Source organism: Penicillium bovifimosum (genome assembly GCF_028826915.1).
Source record: "Penicillium bovifimosum strain IBT 22155 chromosome Unknown utg000008l_segment0_segment0, whole genome shotgun sequence".
In the NCBI taxonomy this organism is placed as follows: Eukaryota; Fungi; Ascomycota; class Eurotiomycetes; order Eurotiales; family Aspergillaceae; genus Penicillium; species Penicillium bovifimosum.
This window is the reverse complement of record NW_026622717.1, coordinates 998601-1015396: the sequence shown is the minus strand read 5'-3', so window position 1 is coordinate 1015396 and position 16796 is coordinate 998601. Positions and strand designations below refer to the sequence as shown.

Here is a 16796-nt window from a genome sequence, read left to right as displayed (position 1 = left end):
GTCAACGTAAAAGATGCCCGATCAGCGAATAGTAGAGGGAGAGAATAAACATACATGGATGGATGAGTGTAGTTAAGAGGCGCCCTAAAGTCGACTGACATGCCATGATGCCAAGGCCGGATCTTCACCAAAACCACATTTTTCTCTACGAACAACCACCACCTTTCAAATGCCATTCCGACCACGCCTAAGTCGAACCCCGTGGCAAGCCTTCCGCAAAATCATGTCCGGCGAAAACATCCTCGAAGGCGTAATGGGTGAGTCCAACCAATCCCTCCCCCCAAAACCTCACCACTAACCCCAACCACCAGCCGTCCACAAGCCGCAAGGCATAACCTCCGCGGACGTCCTCCGCGACCTCCAAAAACACTTCAACCCCTCTAAATCCTTCGCCCCCTGGCTCGCCGACGCCCGCGCCCAACGCGACCAACAAAACAAACACCAACGGCAACAACGCCGCCGACGCGAAAAACGCATCGAAGTCAAAATCGGCCACGGCGGAACCCTCGACCCACTCGCAACAGGCGTGCTGATAACCGGAATCGGCAAGGGCACAAAAGTCCTACAAGATTTCCTCTCCTGCACCAAATCCTACGAAGCCATCATCACCTTCGGCGCTGAAACAGATACCTACGACCGACTGGGCAAGATCGTGCGGCGCGCACCGTATGAACATGTGACGCGCGAGGCAGTCGAGAAGGCGCTGGAACAGTTCCGTGGAAAGATTATGCAGAAGCCGCCTATTTTCTCGGCGTTGAGGATTAATGGGAAGAAGTTGTATGAGTATGCGAGGGAGGGTAAAATGCCGCCCATTGAGATTAAACATCGGCCTGTTGAGGCGCTGGAGGTTGAGGTTGTGGAGTGGTTTGAGCCTGGTACGCATGAGTATAAGTGGCCGGAGACGGAGATGACGGGGGAGGAGAAGGTTATTGCGGAGAAGTTGCTTGATCAGGAAGCGGGCTTGTCTGCCGAGACTGAGCCTGCGGCTGAAGGTGAGATTGAGGGAGATGTGAATGCTTCTACCAAGCGGAAATTGTCGCCGCCAGCCGAGGAGGAGGTGAAGGAGGATAGTGTCGATGCTAAAAAGCTGAAGGTATCTGAGACTGAAGCTGTGCCTGCTGCATCTGCATCTGCACCGGAGCCTGTTGCTCCCGAACCTGCCACTGAGGAAGTTCCTGTTGAGTCTGCGGATGAGCCGAAGCCTCAGCCTCCTGCCGTGAAGATTAAGATGACCGTCACGTCTGGATTTTACGTTCGTTCTCTGGCACACGACCTTGGCAAGGCTGTTGGGAGCTGTGCTTTGATGAGCGAACTGGTGCGCACTCGTCAAGGTGAGTATGATCTCCAGCCTGATAATATCCTGGAATATAAGGATCTTGAAGGCGGCGAGGAGGTCTGGGGCCCTAAAGTGGAGAGACTATTGACGGAATGGGCGAAAAAGCAAGCTGATAAACAATAGCTGGAGCATGTTGGGCAAGGCTATATAGATTTTGTACTTATATTCCTCACTTGTACTCATATAAACTGGGAATGGAAATGAAATACTCGCCAAAAGTTGACTTTGTACATGCTGTATCACTCTGAAAAGCTAAAGTACATTCGAGGATCAATTATCTGCACATTTACATGCGCGTAGTCTGTCACTCGACGCCTTCGTCTGCGTTGCAGAGCTCACACCCTATCCCAAGCGCAATGTACAAACCAGCACCAAAGGTATATAAGAAATCGAAACTGCCATTTTTGGTTATCCAGACCCAAGCGAGAAAAAATAATTACATGATGCAACAAATGCAAGACAAACCCCTTCAACTAGGCACGTCCCTTGGCATGGACTCTCTTGCTCTTGCCAGGACGCTTCGCACCACCCTTCATCTTCTTAGCGGAGAACTTGCTCAGATCACCGCTGGAAGCAGCGTCACCGCTCTTGGCATGGCGCTTCTTGCCTCCGAATCCGAACTTGTCGTCCTTCTTCTGGCGCTTGGAGTTACGGGGTCCATCACGGGAGCGCTTCTCGGGCTGGGAAGCCTCCTCAATGGCAACGTCGAACATGTCGTTGGCGTCGTCGGTAGGGGCGGAGCTGTCAGCCTTGCGCTCTGTTATTGAGTTAGTAATTGCGCAAATCTAAAAGAAAGAAAATACAGAAACATGGAAAGAAAACATACTCTTCTTCAACGTGTTGATCTTGTCCAACATCTCACGCTTCTCCTTGTGTCTCTGCTGCAACTTGGCGTTCTGCACCTGCTTTCCGAACTTCTTCAGATCGCGCTGGCGACGCGCCTCAGCAGAAGCCTTCTTGGCAGCAGCCTCCTCATAAAGCTTCTTCTTAATCAAGCCCATGTGCTCATCGTTCTTGACCATCTCAGCGAAGTAATCGCCCGGCCGCGTGAAGGGGATGCCCTCCTTCTTGAGCAGGCCACGGGCCTGGGTAGCAGCGGCCTGACAGACCTTGTAGAAGGCCAATTCACGGTTGAGGTCGTCATGGACGTCTTCGACCTCGATGGGCTCTTTCGAGACTAGCGAGTTGTGCTCTGAGAATGAGGTCTGGGGGCCGATGAAGGAGATGCGCTTGAGGGCGGAGGTGATGGCGGCGGAGTTGTTGATGGTCAGGCGTTGGTGGGGGATGACATCCTCGCGCTCGTCGTCTTCGAGGTCGGAGAGTGGGATATCTTCTTCTTCTTCTTCTTCTTCTTCCTCTTCATCTTCCATCTCCTCGTCCTCGGCCTCTTTCTCTTCCTCTTCTTCGTCAGAGCTGGCAGCCTTTTCTTCTTCCTTCTCCTTCTCAACGATCTTGTGCTCGGGAGCAGCAGTGCCCTTCTTGACACCCTTCTTCTTTTCCGCGGCCTTGATCATTTTCTTCTGCTTTTCGGCCTCGTAATCCCGGCCCTTGTGGGCGTCGAGAGCCAAAAGGAGTTTGCTGCGCTTAACCATTGTGTCTTTCCGTTGGAACACAGAAAGAAAATGGTATTTTGTGTAGTCTGAAAGGGGAATTGAAAAGATGAAAACGACTCAGTATCAAACCCGCATCTGAGAATCCACGGGATTTTTTTGAAATTGCGCCAATCCTCATCTGGTTAGCTCCACCGATAAGAGCCCGCTAGACCCAGAATAGAAGCTCCTCGGAAATACAGATGATCCGCACCCTTATCGAGACCTGCCTTAGTATCGCCGCGTCAACTGCCTCAACTCGACTCTGTAGTTACACAGTACAGTCTGTACAGCTAGTACATATTTCTCAAAATGGCTGACGACTCCAAACTCTCTTCTCCAGAGAAGCTCTCTCCACAGCCAGAAGGTGAATCCTTCCTCTCACAGCCGGTGAATAGCACTTACAACAATCCAAAGCGCCTGTCCCTCATGCTAACTACATACCTCACAGAATTCCGATGCTCAAGGCCAGCTCGCCGCAGCCGTAGACGATCTGCTCAACGAGCTTCAAAGCAAATTTGATTCTGTATCTACAGAAATGTTCGGAAAGCGTGCGTTTCTACCTCACCATACTCTCATACTTGCAAATTGCGGACTAACTTATGTTTCGGCGCAGTGGATGAAATGACCAAGCGTCTCGACGAGCTAGAGGCATCGTTGACTACGTCTTCGGGGTCTGCTACCCCAACCCCGTCCAGCTGAAGACGCCAATTGCCTCTACTCGACTTGTTTTCGTATCTGAGCATTCTTTTATTTTGTTTACCGCATGGCGTTTTGCTGGGAAAGCAATAGCGCTGCATTATAGGACACCTTGGTCCTATTGAATATTCATGTCGATAGCCCATCACATACTCATGATATGCGTGCTGCTTTCTGGGAGTGTGCTTCGAACGGCTGTGGATGTACACTGGCCTGTAGCTGCTTTTTATGCTTATGCTTTACGACTTCATAGATACCCTACAATCGAACAAGGATACTCGTACAGAGACCTCTTATTCTCTTATTCATCTGCGCGGGTCTAATGTATATAGGTATCGCATAAAATGCACCGGGCTGCTCAATTCTCAATTCGTACAGTAAAGGGCATCAAGCCAGTATTTTCATAGACAAGTTCAATACATCTGCCAGCCTCCAGCTAATAACCACCAGAGGGGAAAACAAAAAGAAACAGCACTTAAAGTTCATCATGCTTCTCCTGCCCAACAAAGCGACGGAGAATGTTGCTGCGAGAAAGGATATCATCCAGCTTCTCCGGAGCAGAGCCACCCTTAGCCAGCACCTTCTGAAGACGAGTAAGCTCCTTAGCAGCATACTCCTCATTCTTGCTCAGCTTCTCAGCAGCCTTGACATAATACTCAGTATACTTGTCCTGCAAGCCCTTAGCGGCCTTCTTAACCTCCGTGACGAGGGTATCGAATTTCTTGGTAGCAACGTGCTCGGCAACGATCTCGTCCAGCGCGGCGATAGTTCCCGCCACGGCGTCAAGACCACCACCAACAGCACGGTGTGTACCGGCCTTCTCGTTGACGAACTTGAGCAGGGCCTCCTCAGAGCGGGCGCCGGAGTAAGCCTCGGGCTCGGTCGAGCCCTTGGGGAAGAACTTGATGGTAGGGTATCCGGTGACGCCCTGGGCCTTGGCCAGGGCACGGGCGTTCTCGGCTTCGGCGTCGACCTTGGCGATCACGACGTTGGGCTCGAGGGCGAAGTCCTTGGCGAGGGTTTCCCAGGTAGGGGCGAGGGTCTTGCAGTCTGAATAACAGGAGTTAGTACGCACACTCCAAGAAAGAACCAATTGAAGAATCAGAAGGGAAAAAAACTTACGGCCACACCACGGCGCAGTGAAAGCAACCAACACATCCTTATCGCCACCAACGGTTGTCGGGAAAGTAGCATCATTCAGCATCTCAACGTGGCTAATCTCCTTCTGCGCGCCCCGGGGCTTGATACCAGTCTTCTCAGTAATGAAAGCAGACAAGCTCTCGAGATCACGACCACCCTTGTACTCTTCAGGCTTATCGCTCTTTCCATCGAACCATTTGACCGTAGGGAATCCCTGGATCCCGAAACGCTTGCCGAGCGAGCGGTTCTCGTCGGCGTCGACCTTGGCGATGGTGACCTTGTCTTCGGCGTAGGCGAAGGTCTGGGCGAGCTCTTCGTAGATCGGGGCCAGGGTCTTGCAGTGGCCGCACCAGGGAGCGAAGAATTCAACCAGTGCGGGCTTGCCGGAGAGGACGACTTCGTCGAAGTTGGTGGGGAGTAGGTCTTTTACTACGGAGCCGGCAGTGGCGACGCCGCTGAGGGCTGAGAGGGCACCGAGGAGCAGGAAGCTCAGACGTGCCATTTTGTATAGGTGTTTGGATGTGTGAGAAAATATGTAACAATCCAAGAGGAAGGATGGATGACGGAGTTAAAGCTCCAGGATTCGGGGCGATTACAAACAAAGCCGAAAAGGCCACTTGGTCCACTCTGCAGATCATCGCCACTACACCGTGCTTTGGCATCTAGTTACTGTGTACGGAGTACAATGCGAACATAGGTCAATAATACTTCCCATTATCTGAACTAACTGGGTATTCGAATTATCGTGGCTTGTTATTTTGGTCTTTCTTTTTCTCCGTCCTCCAGGGCCAGGTACTGGTAGTTAGTAATACACTGGAGAATTCCAACATCGCATCTCGAGCAAGATCAGTTATCGATATAAAACCTCACAAGAATTTATGCTTGCTAAGCCTGAATCCCTAAATCGATTGGTATCATCGGCAAAGCTTGCCCAGATCATCGTCTCTCTGCCAACCACTTGTTCGCCTCATCCCAAAACTTGGCCTCCTTGAACTCCTTACCAGCACCCTGTGTACCTGCGTAGACCTATATGAAAGTATTAGCTTTTGATCGACACCTAGATACAGGTTATACGAACCGCATCCCAAAGCTTGAAAGCCAAATCCAGGTTTCCAGTAAAGCTTTCGCTGTGCTGGAACCATTCCTTGCCCTTCGCCTTCACATCGGAACGAGCCTCGGGCGAGGTGGGATTTGCCTGTAGAGGAAGGTCGTCAAGGTAGGTTCGGACCGCAATTCCAAGCCCACAATCATTATCGTCAATAAACGGAAGCCTGGGAAGATGAGTTAGAAACACATAGAAACATAGATAGCAACAAAGGGACATACTTGATACCCATCTCAGTCCAGTCATTACGGTCCCGATCGGCGTCTGAACTGAGGAGCATACTCGCCAGTACCACCTCGATCAGGTTCCTTAATGTAGAGCGAACCTCAGAAATCAAAGACCGGTAGCAAAGAAGTTGACGGCTCAGGGGCCCGGAGTAACCAATGCTCTTGTGCTGCAACTTGGCCACACATGCAAGGCGGGAGATGAGCATGTTGAAAGACTTGTCGTTGTCCGATCCTCGCATAGGACCTCCGGACACATGTGAGAACCACTGCTTTGTGTTGAGAAGACCCAGGCGGATCATCTCGATGGCAATGAAGATTGACTCCTCAAGGTTGTCTGCAGTATCGACCGCTGAGAATGCCTGCACTAAACACTGGCCCCACGAAGTGAGCTGGTGCTTCTCGTCCGCGTATCCACGCAGTTGCAGGAATCGCCACATAACATTGGACAATATATCATCCTGTGATGACAGGGCCTTCCGAAGGAGTCAGTTATGAAAATCATGTTTCATGTAGGTAGACGACTTACAGGTGTCTCTCTATTAGCAAACGACTTAGACGCAAACTCAGGGTCGTTCAAGCTCTGAACGGCAAATTTGAAGGATCCACGAGGCGCTTGGATCTTCTTGACACTCTCGGGGAGATTTTCCCCATGAATTCTCCAACGCACAATGGTCTCTTTGACGGACGGAAGGTTCTTTAGTTCGACGAATCGACTGTCCGAGTTCTCATCGAACCAAGGACGGATCTTGATCACTTTCGTTTGGTAGAAACGGTGAAGTGAGTTTGCCAAAAGACAAATGGACTGAGTGCGAATGGGCGTCAGAATATCACCCACGAGCTGGCGATAGATCTCTGTGTCTTCGGTGCCAAGCGGTAGCGAGAGGCGAACTTCACCCGTGGTAAGGAAGTTCGGTACATCGGCGCCAATAATGCCTTTCGAGATATAGAAGTACAGCTCCTCTGGTAGGCGCTGTCCGATAAGCTCATGCATATCTGACGAGGTATTCTCTGGGTCCATGGGGCCAACACGACCCTCGATGTCAAGGTAGACATGGTGCTTCACGATCATATACGCGCGCTTGTACAAGTCTGCGTACTGGAGTTCCTGCATACGGCGGTCCTCTTCATATTGAGCACACAGTGTCAAGGCACTGCGCCCCGCTGCGTTGAACATCGGCAACGCATCACGAACGGTGGGGCCTTTCCCTGGGAAGGCCGGATTGTCGAAAAGCGGGAGAGCGCGCAGGAATGGAGAACCCAGCAACAAGCAAAATTCCAAGAATTGTTCATTTGAGAGGCGTCCCAACTCCTCCTGACAGGTTTGTTTTGTGATCCAGAAGAATTGCGCGGGCTCGGTGTCGATACGGGTCACCAGCTTATCGAGGTCGAATAAAAGAGCTTCGGAGGGGCCAAAAACAGCATCGACCACAGGATTATTACCGCGGGCAAGGTAAGAGAGCTTCACAGAGGAATTTATTAGCACTGATCCGCGTGGTCATCCGGGAGCCACTTACCTCAGCCACAGCGCTGTATGGTGCTACGATGAATTCAACTCCGTTTTGGAACAAGATCCGTTGCAGGAATCTGAAGAGTGTCTCCGGGGGCGGGGTGCCTGATAATACCCAACTGTCAGCAATCGGGTCGTCTTGCTGGGTCCAATAATAGTATGTGCTTCCAGAGGAGTCTGTCATCGGGGTGACGTAGAAAACTGGGTCTGTAATCATACCGGCACTGCTGAAAGCATCCACGACCTGGTCTGCCTGTTGCTGGTCATAAAGGTCCCAGGCTTGTTGGAACGAGCGCGACGCGGCGGGTTGGGCGCGCTGCTCCCTCTTGCCGAATGTCAAACCATTGAAGACGAAGATGCAGGCGACGCCGAGGTTCTTGAAAGTCTGCAATTCCTTCTCGATGTTGGCTCTCAGGGCGAACGGGAATCCGCCTAGTGCGCCGAGAAGGGCCTCTCGGGTTGACTGATTGACGAGGTGTTGGTGGATGTAGTGCGATGCGTCGATACCGATGACGGCGCCTTTCAACGCGGAGAGTGGCAGGGACTGGGTGCGGCCAACGGCCCATTCATCGAGAGGGCGAACTAATCGGATCTCAAATTAGCTGTGATTGCAGGGCGGAGCTCAAGGTAGGGTTGCGCACTCGGCATGGTTCTGGAGCTATGGGTTGAAAGCACGGCAACGCCGGGCGTCAATGCCCGAAGGGTTGAACAAGAGATATTATCAAATGTTACAGGAGCAGATCAAAAGCTCGGCGTTTGGAAATCGATGAAGTGGAGCTGAGATTGTTGTGATCTTGGAATGGGAGAGAAGGCCAGAACATGAGGGGGTCTGGAAAGGCGGAGTTAAAGAGTTGGCCCTTAGTTATGTTTTTTTGCCTTACAACTCACAGCCTTTAATTGTTTGCTGATGCTTTTGACTGCATCATTCTGGCTTGTTCTTAGCATATCAAGTTTATCTGATCTCTGATCACTGTTCAGCTTCTAAAGGTATTCTCGATACAGATTATGAAGTCATTGCTCTATTAGCTTCTCCACGGGCAGTACTCCGTACTCCGTACATACAAAATAGAAAGAATTTATAGCCCTATATTATGAAGTACCTGGACTGTATACATGACAGAGGGCAAAAAACCCTACAGCTTGAGGCTAAAGAATAAGCGGGGGTGACATATCGCGGGGTTCCACCTGAAGATTCACCTCACTCGGATCTCGCCGAAGCTCAGAGAGAACTGAGAGCCAGTAAGTCTATTGGATTGGTTATGTCGGAGATATGCGATAGGCCCACTAACCTTATGGATGAGATATAGCTTCTGGTCCGAAAGCTCTTCAGTATCTCTTCACTATATATTCTCCATCTCGACCTCCTACCACCACATACCACATACCACATATCCCCCTATTAGAGCACAAGATAGGTACCTATAATCCAACATGACAGAAACCACACCTATTGAGCTCCCTGTCATTGACATCTCCAACCCCCACGACCCGGCCGTGGGGAAGGCCATGCTGGAAGCCGCTGCCAAGTATGGCTTCTTGTACGTCAACAGCAAAGGGACCGATTTCACAGTCGAGGACGTGGACCATGCATTTGGATTGGTAGGCCCTTGACTTGCTTCTTCATCGATACAGCAATATCTAACGGTCTTATAGTCAAAGAAGTTCTTCGCATCTCCGCCAGAGGAGAAGGAGACATGTCGGATCCAGCCAAATGTTCGTAACAGATCGAACGCACTCAACAAGAGTCCAACCTAATAGTACTATAGAACCGTGGCTGGTCAGGCATGCATACAGAAACCCTCGACCCAGAACACCAGCGAGTATGTTCATAGCTTTACCCTTCCATCCTAGGAAGGAATTGACACTAACATCGTGATAGACCGGCGACTTCAAAGAGTAAAGCAACCATTCTTCATATCTCCAGTTCAAACCAAAGCTAACCCCAAATCAGAGCCATGAACTTTGGCGACTTCAAAGACGGAAAAGCCCAGCAACCCCTACCCCCCTCCTTATCTCCCCACGAAGCAGAAATCAACAGCTTCGCCGAACTCTGCAACAAAACCTGCAACCGGGTCCTAACCCTCCTAGCCCTAGGTTTAGAGGTACGTATACCATACCATTCCACCCATCTCAACCATTCCGTCCATCTCTAGTACAATTGGATAAAAATCCATACCAACACTGGTATAGATCGACCCAACCTTCTTCACAACCCGCCACGACCCCAAAACCGGCCAAACAGGCAGCATCCTGCGCTACCTCTACTACCCCTCCATAACCTCCACCGCAACAGCAACCTACAACCACGAAACCGACGTCCGAGCCGGCGCTCACTCAGACTACGGCAGCATAACCCTCCTCTTCCAGCGTCCCGGCCAACCAGGACTTGAAATCAAAAACACAGATGGAACCTGGGCGCCTGTTCCCATCGTGCCTGGCACCGGTGACGGCACCGGCATCGGCGACGGCATCGGCACAAGCGAAGGCCAATATCCCTTCCCGCCAATCCTCGTCAACATCGGGGATTTGCTTAGTTACTGGACGGATGGGCTGCTCAAGTCGACTGTGCATCGGGTTGTGTTTCCAGCTGCGGAGCGGCAGAGCCTGACTCCGCGGGATCGGTATACTATTGTTTACTTTTGTCATCCGGTTGATGAGACGGAGTTGGTGCCTGTCCCCAGTGCGGTTGTTGCGGCGCATCGGAAGGGGAAGAGGGTGGATGGTGGGAGGGTTGGATTTGGGGGTGGGGCGGGGGATTTGGAGGAGGGGAAGAGGGCTTTGACGGCGCATGGGCATCTTATGGCGAGGTTGGGGGCTACGTATGCATTTGAGAAGGATGAGTAGGGGAGGTAGAGATATGGACCAGGCAGCATTACAGACGGCATTACTAGCCTACAAGGCGTTGGTGTGAAGTCGTAAATTGGAATGAATTATCAACGCCTGTGCCGTTGTAATAAAGTGCATGAACCAGAACGAGAGCCTCCAAAGATAAATCGGAATCAAAAGATCGGATATGCATTAGAATCTAATGCTTCAGATGGTCATGACACTGCCAAGATTGCCAGTATAGCTGCCCACCTGCTGACATAGGAAACTCGTTATAGCAGAATTAGCTAGATATGAAAAGAAATAGAGAGATAGAGAAGAAATAAACGCGATAAGCCTTGAAAACGAAGGCGAAGGGAATCTGCCCCCGGTCAGGATGTGAGAATGAGATGTACAGTCATGAGTGATGGTCAAATGTGGATATGAGCAATGAAATAGAGATGGCTCGCAAATGAAGGGCCCAGGTCACTGGACCAAGATGAAGGCAAAACGGTGCGAGGGAATCAAAAAGATATAAAAAATGACTAGACATGTAAAAGGTATCTTCGGGTCGAAATGGGGAACGCCACCAGATTTTGAGATGCCATGCGCGAGGGAACCTTGAAACATAATGGAAGGAGACGCGAGACGGATATGACGCTATGCGAGCCGGTATGCATGGAAATCAAAGAATGAAACTCCTCGGGGGTCATCGGTCGTATCAAGGGGTCGTGTGGCACCAGTGCCGGTGGTATACCCACGCGGATTTCTGGCAATCTTTGCTGCAGTATTTGGTGCGGCGGCAACGTCGGCACTTGGCAAACTGACGTTGGAACTCCTCCCACTTGCCACACTTGTAGTATGCACACTGGCGGATACCGCCCCTTGCCTCGTCTTTGCGGCAGAGGTTACGCATGACCACGCATGCCCAATATTGCATGTCCTTAGAGTGATGGCGAACAGTGAACTTCTCCACCAAGGGGAAGATGTTGACATCGTCGGGAAGCAAGTACTCATCCTCCTCCTCACACATCTCGACTGGTAGAGAGGCATCGGCGTTCTCATCCAGAAGGTGGAGTTCACGGTCGATCTTCAACTTGGGAACAAGATGAGATGACTGGAAGTATGAGCGGAGGTTGCAGTATTTAGAGACATATGCCAGGAGCTGGAGGGACATCAGAACATCCTCGTCACGAGGCATAGTTGTCAATACTCCCTGGGCAGCGGGAGCGTTTCGGTCACGGAGGTACAGGGCGTATGGACTGGGGGCGAGAGTAGGAGAATTAGGGTTGTTGGTGGCTTGTGTAGGAGATAAGCCCAGTCCGCCGTTGGCCTGTGCGTTGCCGTTATTGTTGATGCTACCGTCGACGATTGATCGATGTGTGATATTGAACGTCTCCACCTCCGGGCCGCCCTCCTCAGAAGGATCCGTGACGGTCAGCCCATGCGCGGTAGAGACATTGTCAAGCATCGTCGGTGTTCGTTCGTCGGCACCATCAAGTTCCATTCGGTGGTTCGGAATTCCAACGATGGCTTCAGCGGGCTGTCCCATCGCGCTATCCTCTCCCATGGTCGAATCTTCGCCATTGGCATCATCTGATTCACCGGACGCCGACTGTTGCTGGCGGATCAAAGGGCGTTGGCGGGCGGCAATCGTTTGGGGGAGGGTCCGGGGTTGTGAGTGGAGGGGGCCACTCGGAGTAGTCGGGGAATCGGGCTGCGAGACAATTCCGGTCTGCAAACCGGGAAGCATGCTAGGAAGACGCTCAGTATCACGGACAGGACGCAGTCCAAATCCATCGGCAGTGTCCATTGAAGGTACTGCTGTGGCAAGAGGTCGCATTGAACGCAGACGATTGCTAGCGCGTGGGAACCGCCCGTCATTTAGCCGGTGACCGCTGGATTCCTGGCCAAAAGCACTTCGTTCCGGGGGCGATGTCATCGGCGCACGAGGAGGGGATGTAATGTCCATGGCATCGGAATCGACGGGCTGGCTGTCCTGATAGAATGGTCGGGGAATTTCGATACTCGGCGGGGGGGCTTGTCGGCGAGATTGATGTAAATCGACTTGGGGGTGTGACTCGGTCAGGGCATCGGTATCCATAGGGGTCGAGCGAGTGGAGGGTTCACGACTGCTGCTGGGCCTCGATTGCTTGCAGGCAGGCTGCTTCTCGGAATCGGGGTCGTTGCGCGATCGCACCTTGTCCACCACTTTGATGTAGTTGTTCAGGATTGTGGCAATGACGGGGACCATGTCGGCCTCCACCACTCTGGTCCGCACACCCTCAGAACCTCGCACACCGATATTGACGACACATTGAAAGGCGAGACTCCATTTCCACATTTCCATCAAGTCTTTGCTCCGGCCCTCTTTGAGGATGCATACCAATCGCTCGATGCCGCCATCGACAGTGAGGATATCTCGAATGCGAGCGGACGAAGTTGTGAGGTATGCAAGATGGTTGAGGGAGTTTATGAGCGGTAGTGTTGATGTGCAATCAAGAGCACGACGGTCGTAGAGGGTAGTGGTGATGTTGACCGAAGCCTTGTTCACATTGGGAATGCTGAAGTTGACTTCCCGCATGATGAGTGAACGGGAGCGAAAATGTGACGAAGTGACGAAAGATTATGCGGATGATGCGGAGGATGATCGAGGGAGACCAGATAACATTCGGAAATGAACGAGATGCGAAAAGGGTGAGGACCTTTTGACGGAAATTCGGGGTGGGTTGATTTCAGCCCCTAACCAGATCAGATGAGATGATGTTCACTGCGACTGATGCGGAAGTTCGCGCTGAGATGAATCAATCCAAAGACATCGGGCGAATCGAGATTGAAATCGAAGTCGAAGGATGTTTTCGATGACTCCCAACCAGAAGGGGCGGAAAGGGAGATTGACCAAGACCCAAGCGGTCAGTCCAGAAGCGCTTGAGTTGAAGGAATGAAAACGAGGGACGACAGGGAGATCAAATGCAATATATGAGGGGATGAATGCTTAGCAGATTTCGATAATGATGTGGTTGTCGATGGAGGGGAAGGTGAGGAAGAGGTTTCCCAAGGCCTTTTGCGAAGGCAAAAGCGGAGAGCGTCAGGTGCCTCCTTAATATTACCGCAGGTCCGCATGGGTATTTGCGCCACTTGAGAATTACCTGGGCCTTTCTGTTTCCTTCATCTATCTTTAGTTGGGGATATTCTTTTTTCTTTCGATCTTACGTAGTTATAGGCATCTCATGTTTCCCTCGCAATTTGTTCATATTTCTCTCACTCCATCTGTATGTTGTCCTTGACCTCCGAATCTCCTCCCCTCCGTTACATTGGGTACCGGCCTCGGGAGTTGCCACCTGGGACAATGAAAATTACTTCTCTTCACATACCAGCTGGCATAATTGTATGTCCTTGTCACAGGATCCTTGATCATTCGGGATAATTATGCTCTGCATGTTGAAGACGATCGTTACCAAACTATCAAACTTATGCGTGATTGACTATGCCGGACGGCACCAGTGCCACGAGCGGAGGCTGTAGATCTCAAGCAATGACCATCACATGAATCCACCAATGATTCCGATGAACTATTTGAATAGCTTCGGCCTTTTGTCCTGACTGGAAGAAGCTCGATCTAAATTCCCCACTGAGGGGGGAGGGGGGAAAGAAGCCATTCGGTTGTTATCCCTACAACTGTAGATGCCTTATACCGAGTGTGATGGATCAACATTTGAAATGAGTTGTGTTACATCTAGATTTTGTCGACGTCCACATGTCAAAGAACCGGGTCTCGAGGTTGAAGACAGAGCTCTACAATGAGAATGTTGACGTGAATGGTCTAGCTTGTCCACCTTTCCTCTCATCTTCTCTCCCAAGTATGCTATACTCCGGCACTCCCTATACAAATGTACCTCTGGGAAACCAATTGGAAGAGAAGAAATGGCCCGTGAAACAACATCAAATTGAAAATCTTCCGTCTGGCCTGGACTTTTCGACCCCTGTTGGCTACACCTCACATTGTGAGCGGAGTCCAGCATCACACTGCCAGACGCCGTTTCGTCAGCCCTAGACCAGGTATCTAGTTTATTTTGAGCAAGTTAATCTTAGCAACAAACAATCAACAGCCAATACGCCATAACAAATGGCATTGGCCCCCAAGGGGCCGGCAAGGGCTCTATCACATCTTGACAGGGTTCACACGCGCCTGCAACAGTGCACGGACGGACTAAGATTAGAACATCGAGAACATCTGCGAACTGCCGGGAAGCCTATCCTGCGCCTGATTTTCTAGATCGTTTCAAGTTGCTCGTTTCATCTGGGCAGAACTATGAAAACCCACAGACCACAGAGGAGAGCGGCACTCGGCATCGGCCAGGCCAGGGGAGGAATAGCAAGCCCATCCCCGAGATCATCAGTCGAGCCTCAATTATTCACTTCTCAAACCCCGCACTACTGCCCCAGACTATTATGACCAATGTTTGATGCCACATCTCATTGGCAAATGAGGATCGGTCATCCAACGGCTAACTAGTTCTCAGTCCATATCGATGGGTTTCGAGCCCCCCTACGGGAACGCGAAACAACAAAGAGGTACTAGTAGCATGCACTACGAAGGTAGCTAACAATACAAAAGATAACTCAGCGCTAGCGAAGCTCACCTGATATGCTATAGGCAATTACCCTGGCCATCTTGCTCACAATCAAAGATGACAGGCAAGATATCGTCGCTGGTTCCTGCCCTCTTCATACTAACGTCGTATACAACAAAATTGCGGACTAGAGTGGCAGGGCTACCTCAGCATCTCTGCTACAAAATGGAACGGACCTCAAGAGGTAAGTGTAAATATCAATAGTTACCAAAGCAGGCTCTCCATCTCTCTCTCCTGGAAAACAAAGCATTCTCCAGGGTATAAAGTCATTTGTAAAATGTCTTCTAACATCCACCGACAAAAGCACCCCATTAAATAGCTGACGAGCCCACGCCATTTGCTCAGGAGACGATCTACAGCATACATATATGGAATGCATGACGCACGTGCTATTGACATGCATCGTACCTCTCCGAGAACCATCAAGAACAGCCAAGAACTCGACATACCTGCAAAGTGTCACATGTATGTACCGCGAAACTAAAACTAGTCGTCATCAGAGGGCTCTATGGTAGGTTCAGAATGATTTCTGAGATAAAGCTGCAACATGTTCTCGAATCGGAATCTTGGAAGATTCAGAGCAGGCTTTTGCGTCTATTCCGTGATATGGCGCAAACTATAACCAACTCTGGAGGAGTTGCGCTGGAGCTCCCGCATCCCTGAAACCGAGGGCGTGAAAACGGTGACACAGATACTGGGGCGTCTCGTACACGGATGTGTATGCTTCTTTTGGGATTTCCTGCTTATGGTTCAAGTTGCTGGGAATAGGGGTTAGCATGCGCGTGTTGGAGTATGATGGACAAAGTGGCAGCGAGGTCAGTCCCAGACTCCGACCCAACATACGCTGTGACTCGCACAATCTACATTGTAGAAGTCAATCTCTCAATCAATCTCGGTATCGGTGGGTGCCTTGCAGGCCCGAGCTGAGATGGACCCCCCCTTCTAGACGAGGGTTTGGATCATGACTGTACGTACAGACCAATCCATGCCAGGCCGGCAGGTAATCATGGCTTTGAGACCAATGGATTACTACCAAGAGAGGAAGTTCGGGATCCCGCCATCTTGGCTTAGCTGCTGACTTGGGCTTTGCCATCTTTGATATGTACGGAGTAAGGAATGTCATCTGCAAATCTCCGAAGATGATAGTCTGCATGACAGACGGCGCCATTTTGAAGATCCCGAGTGGAGACCTTGGCGGACCTTCGAGCTGTCTCTGATTAGTGGAGACTGTCAGCAATATCAAGCCCTGAAGGATACGACAACCAAGGATTAAATCCTCCTGCCTCTGTTCTTCTAACGTCCGTTTCATATGAATCACTGCCAAGCGGTCAACCAAGCAGATTGAGCCGATTCTCCGGAAGTCTGGCCAGAGAATCCCAAATAATGATCGTCCCGAGGTCTCGACGATAAATACGCATGAGTAAGCCCAAGATTTCGGCTCCATAGAAAAAAAAGGGGGGCGCAGACAGACACAATCGATATGTTCTGTACTGTGTAGTGGAGACGGATCCCGGAGTGTTGGGCGAGCCCAGAGAAAATCCCTGCACATCGTGTCGAATCTTTCATTTAAATTGAAATGCACTTACAACGTTACAACGGCTAGACCCGCCGGAACGGGTGCTGACGCCGAGGGATATCCAATACCCCGGGGGTAGGGTTGAGGGCTGACGGGGAATATGTATGGCTCAGGTGGAGTGACGCCATTGTACATGTGATGATGTGAGTTCTCTCCTGTACAGAGTATTGTAGAGTGA

The 16796-nt window shown here is 50.9% G+C and overlaps 7 protein-coding genes across 7 annotated transcripts; 3 read left to right on the top strand and 4 right to left on the bottom strand.

Annotated features, from left to right (window-relative positions):
* Positions 1–169: 169 nt before the first annotated feature.
* N7515_010065 (pseudouridine synthase PUS4) lies at positions 170–1459 on the top strand (the record flags this gene model as incomplete). The annotated part of the gene is made up of 2 exons (XM_056670808.1): positions 170–257; positions 312–1459. 2 exons carry the CDS (start codon positions 170–172, stop codon positions 1457–1459), a joined length of 1236 nt encoding a protein of 411 aa, XP_056517181.1.
* A 350-nt stretch (positions 1460–1809) lies between these two features.
* N7515_010064 (EBP2 family rRNA-processing protein) lies at positions 1810–2928 on the bottom strand (the record flags this gene model as incomplete). Its single annotated transcript, XM_056670807.1, has 2 exons — positions 1810–2093; positions 2163–2928. 2 exons carry the CDS (start codon positions 2926–2928, stop codon positions 1810–1812), a joined length of 1050 nt encoding a protein of 349 aa, XP_056517180.1.
* A 309-nt stretch (positions 2929–3237) lies between these two features.
* On the top strand, positions 3238–3627 carry N7515_010063 (heat shock factor-binding 1 family protein; the record flags this gene model as incomplete). The annotated part of the gene is made up of 3 exons (XM_056670806.1): positions 3238–3315; positions 3377–3476; positions 3542–3627. 3 exons carry the CDS (start codon positions 3238–3240, stop codon positions 3625–3627), a joined length of 264 nt encoding a protein of 87 aa, XP_056517179.1.
* A 472-nt stretch (positions 3628–4099) lies between these two features.
* Positions 4100–5266, bottom strand: N7515_010062 (protein disulfide isomerase family protein; the record flags this gene model as incomplete). Its single annotated transcript, XM_056670805.1, has 2 exons — positions 4100–4674; positions 4747–5266. The coding sequence occupies 2 exons, from the start codon at positions 5264–5266 to the stop codon at positions 4100–4102; spliced, it is 1095 nt and encodes a 364-aa protein (XP_056517178.1).
* Positions 5267–5700: 434 nt separating this feature from the next.
* N7515_010061 (MKT1 family protein) lies at positions 5701–8251 on the bottom strand (the record flags this gene model as incomplete). The annotated part of the gene is made up of 6 exons (XM_056670804.1): positions 5701–5790; positions 5843–6035; positions 6091–6569; positions 6623–7555; positions 7611–8185; positions 8245–8251. 6 exons carry the CDS (start codon positions 8249–8251, stop codon positions 5701–5703), a joined length of 2277 nt encoding a protein of 758 aa, XP_056517177.1.
* A 783-nt stretch (positions 8252–9034) lies between these two features.
* On the top strand, positions 9035–10447 carry N7515_010060 (uncharacterized protein; the record flags this gene model as incomplete). The annotated part of the gene is made up of 6 exons (XM_056670803.1): positions 9035–9202; positions 9257–9316; positions 9370–9423; positions 9483–9499; positions 9555–9705; positions 9794–10447. 6 exons carry the CDS (start codon positions 9035–9037, stop codon positions 10445–10447), a joined length of 1104 nt encoding a protein of 367 aa, XP_056517176.1.
* Positions 10448–11129: 682 nt separating this feature from the next.
* Positions 11130–12992, bottom strand: samB (MYND-type zinc finger protein MUB1; the record flags this gene model as incomplete). Its single annotated transcript, XM_056670802.1, has 1 exon — positions 11130–12992. One exon carries the CDS (start codon positions 12990–12992, stop codon positions 11130–11132), a length of 1863 nt encoding a protein of 620 aa, XP_056517175.1.
* Positions 12993–16796: the final 3804 nt, after the last annotated feature.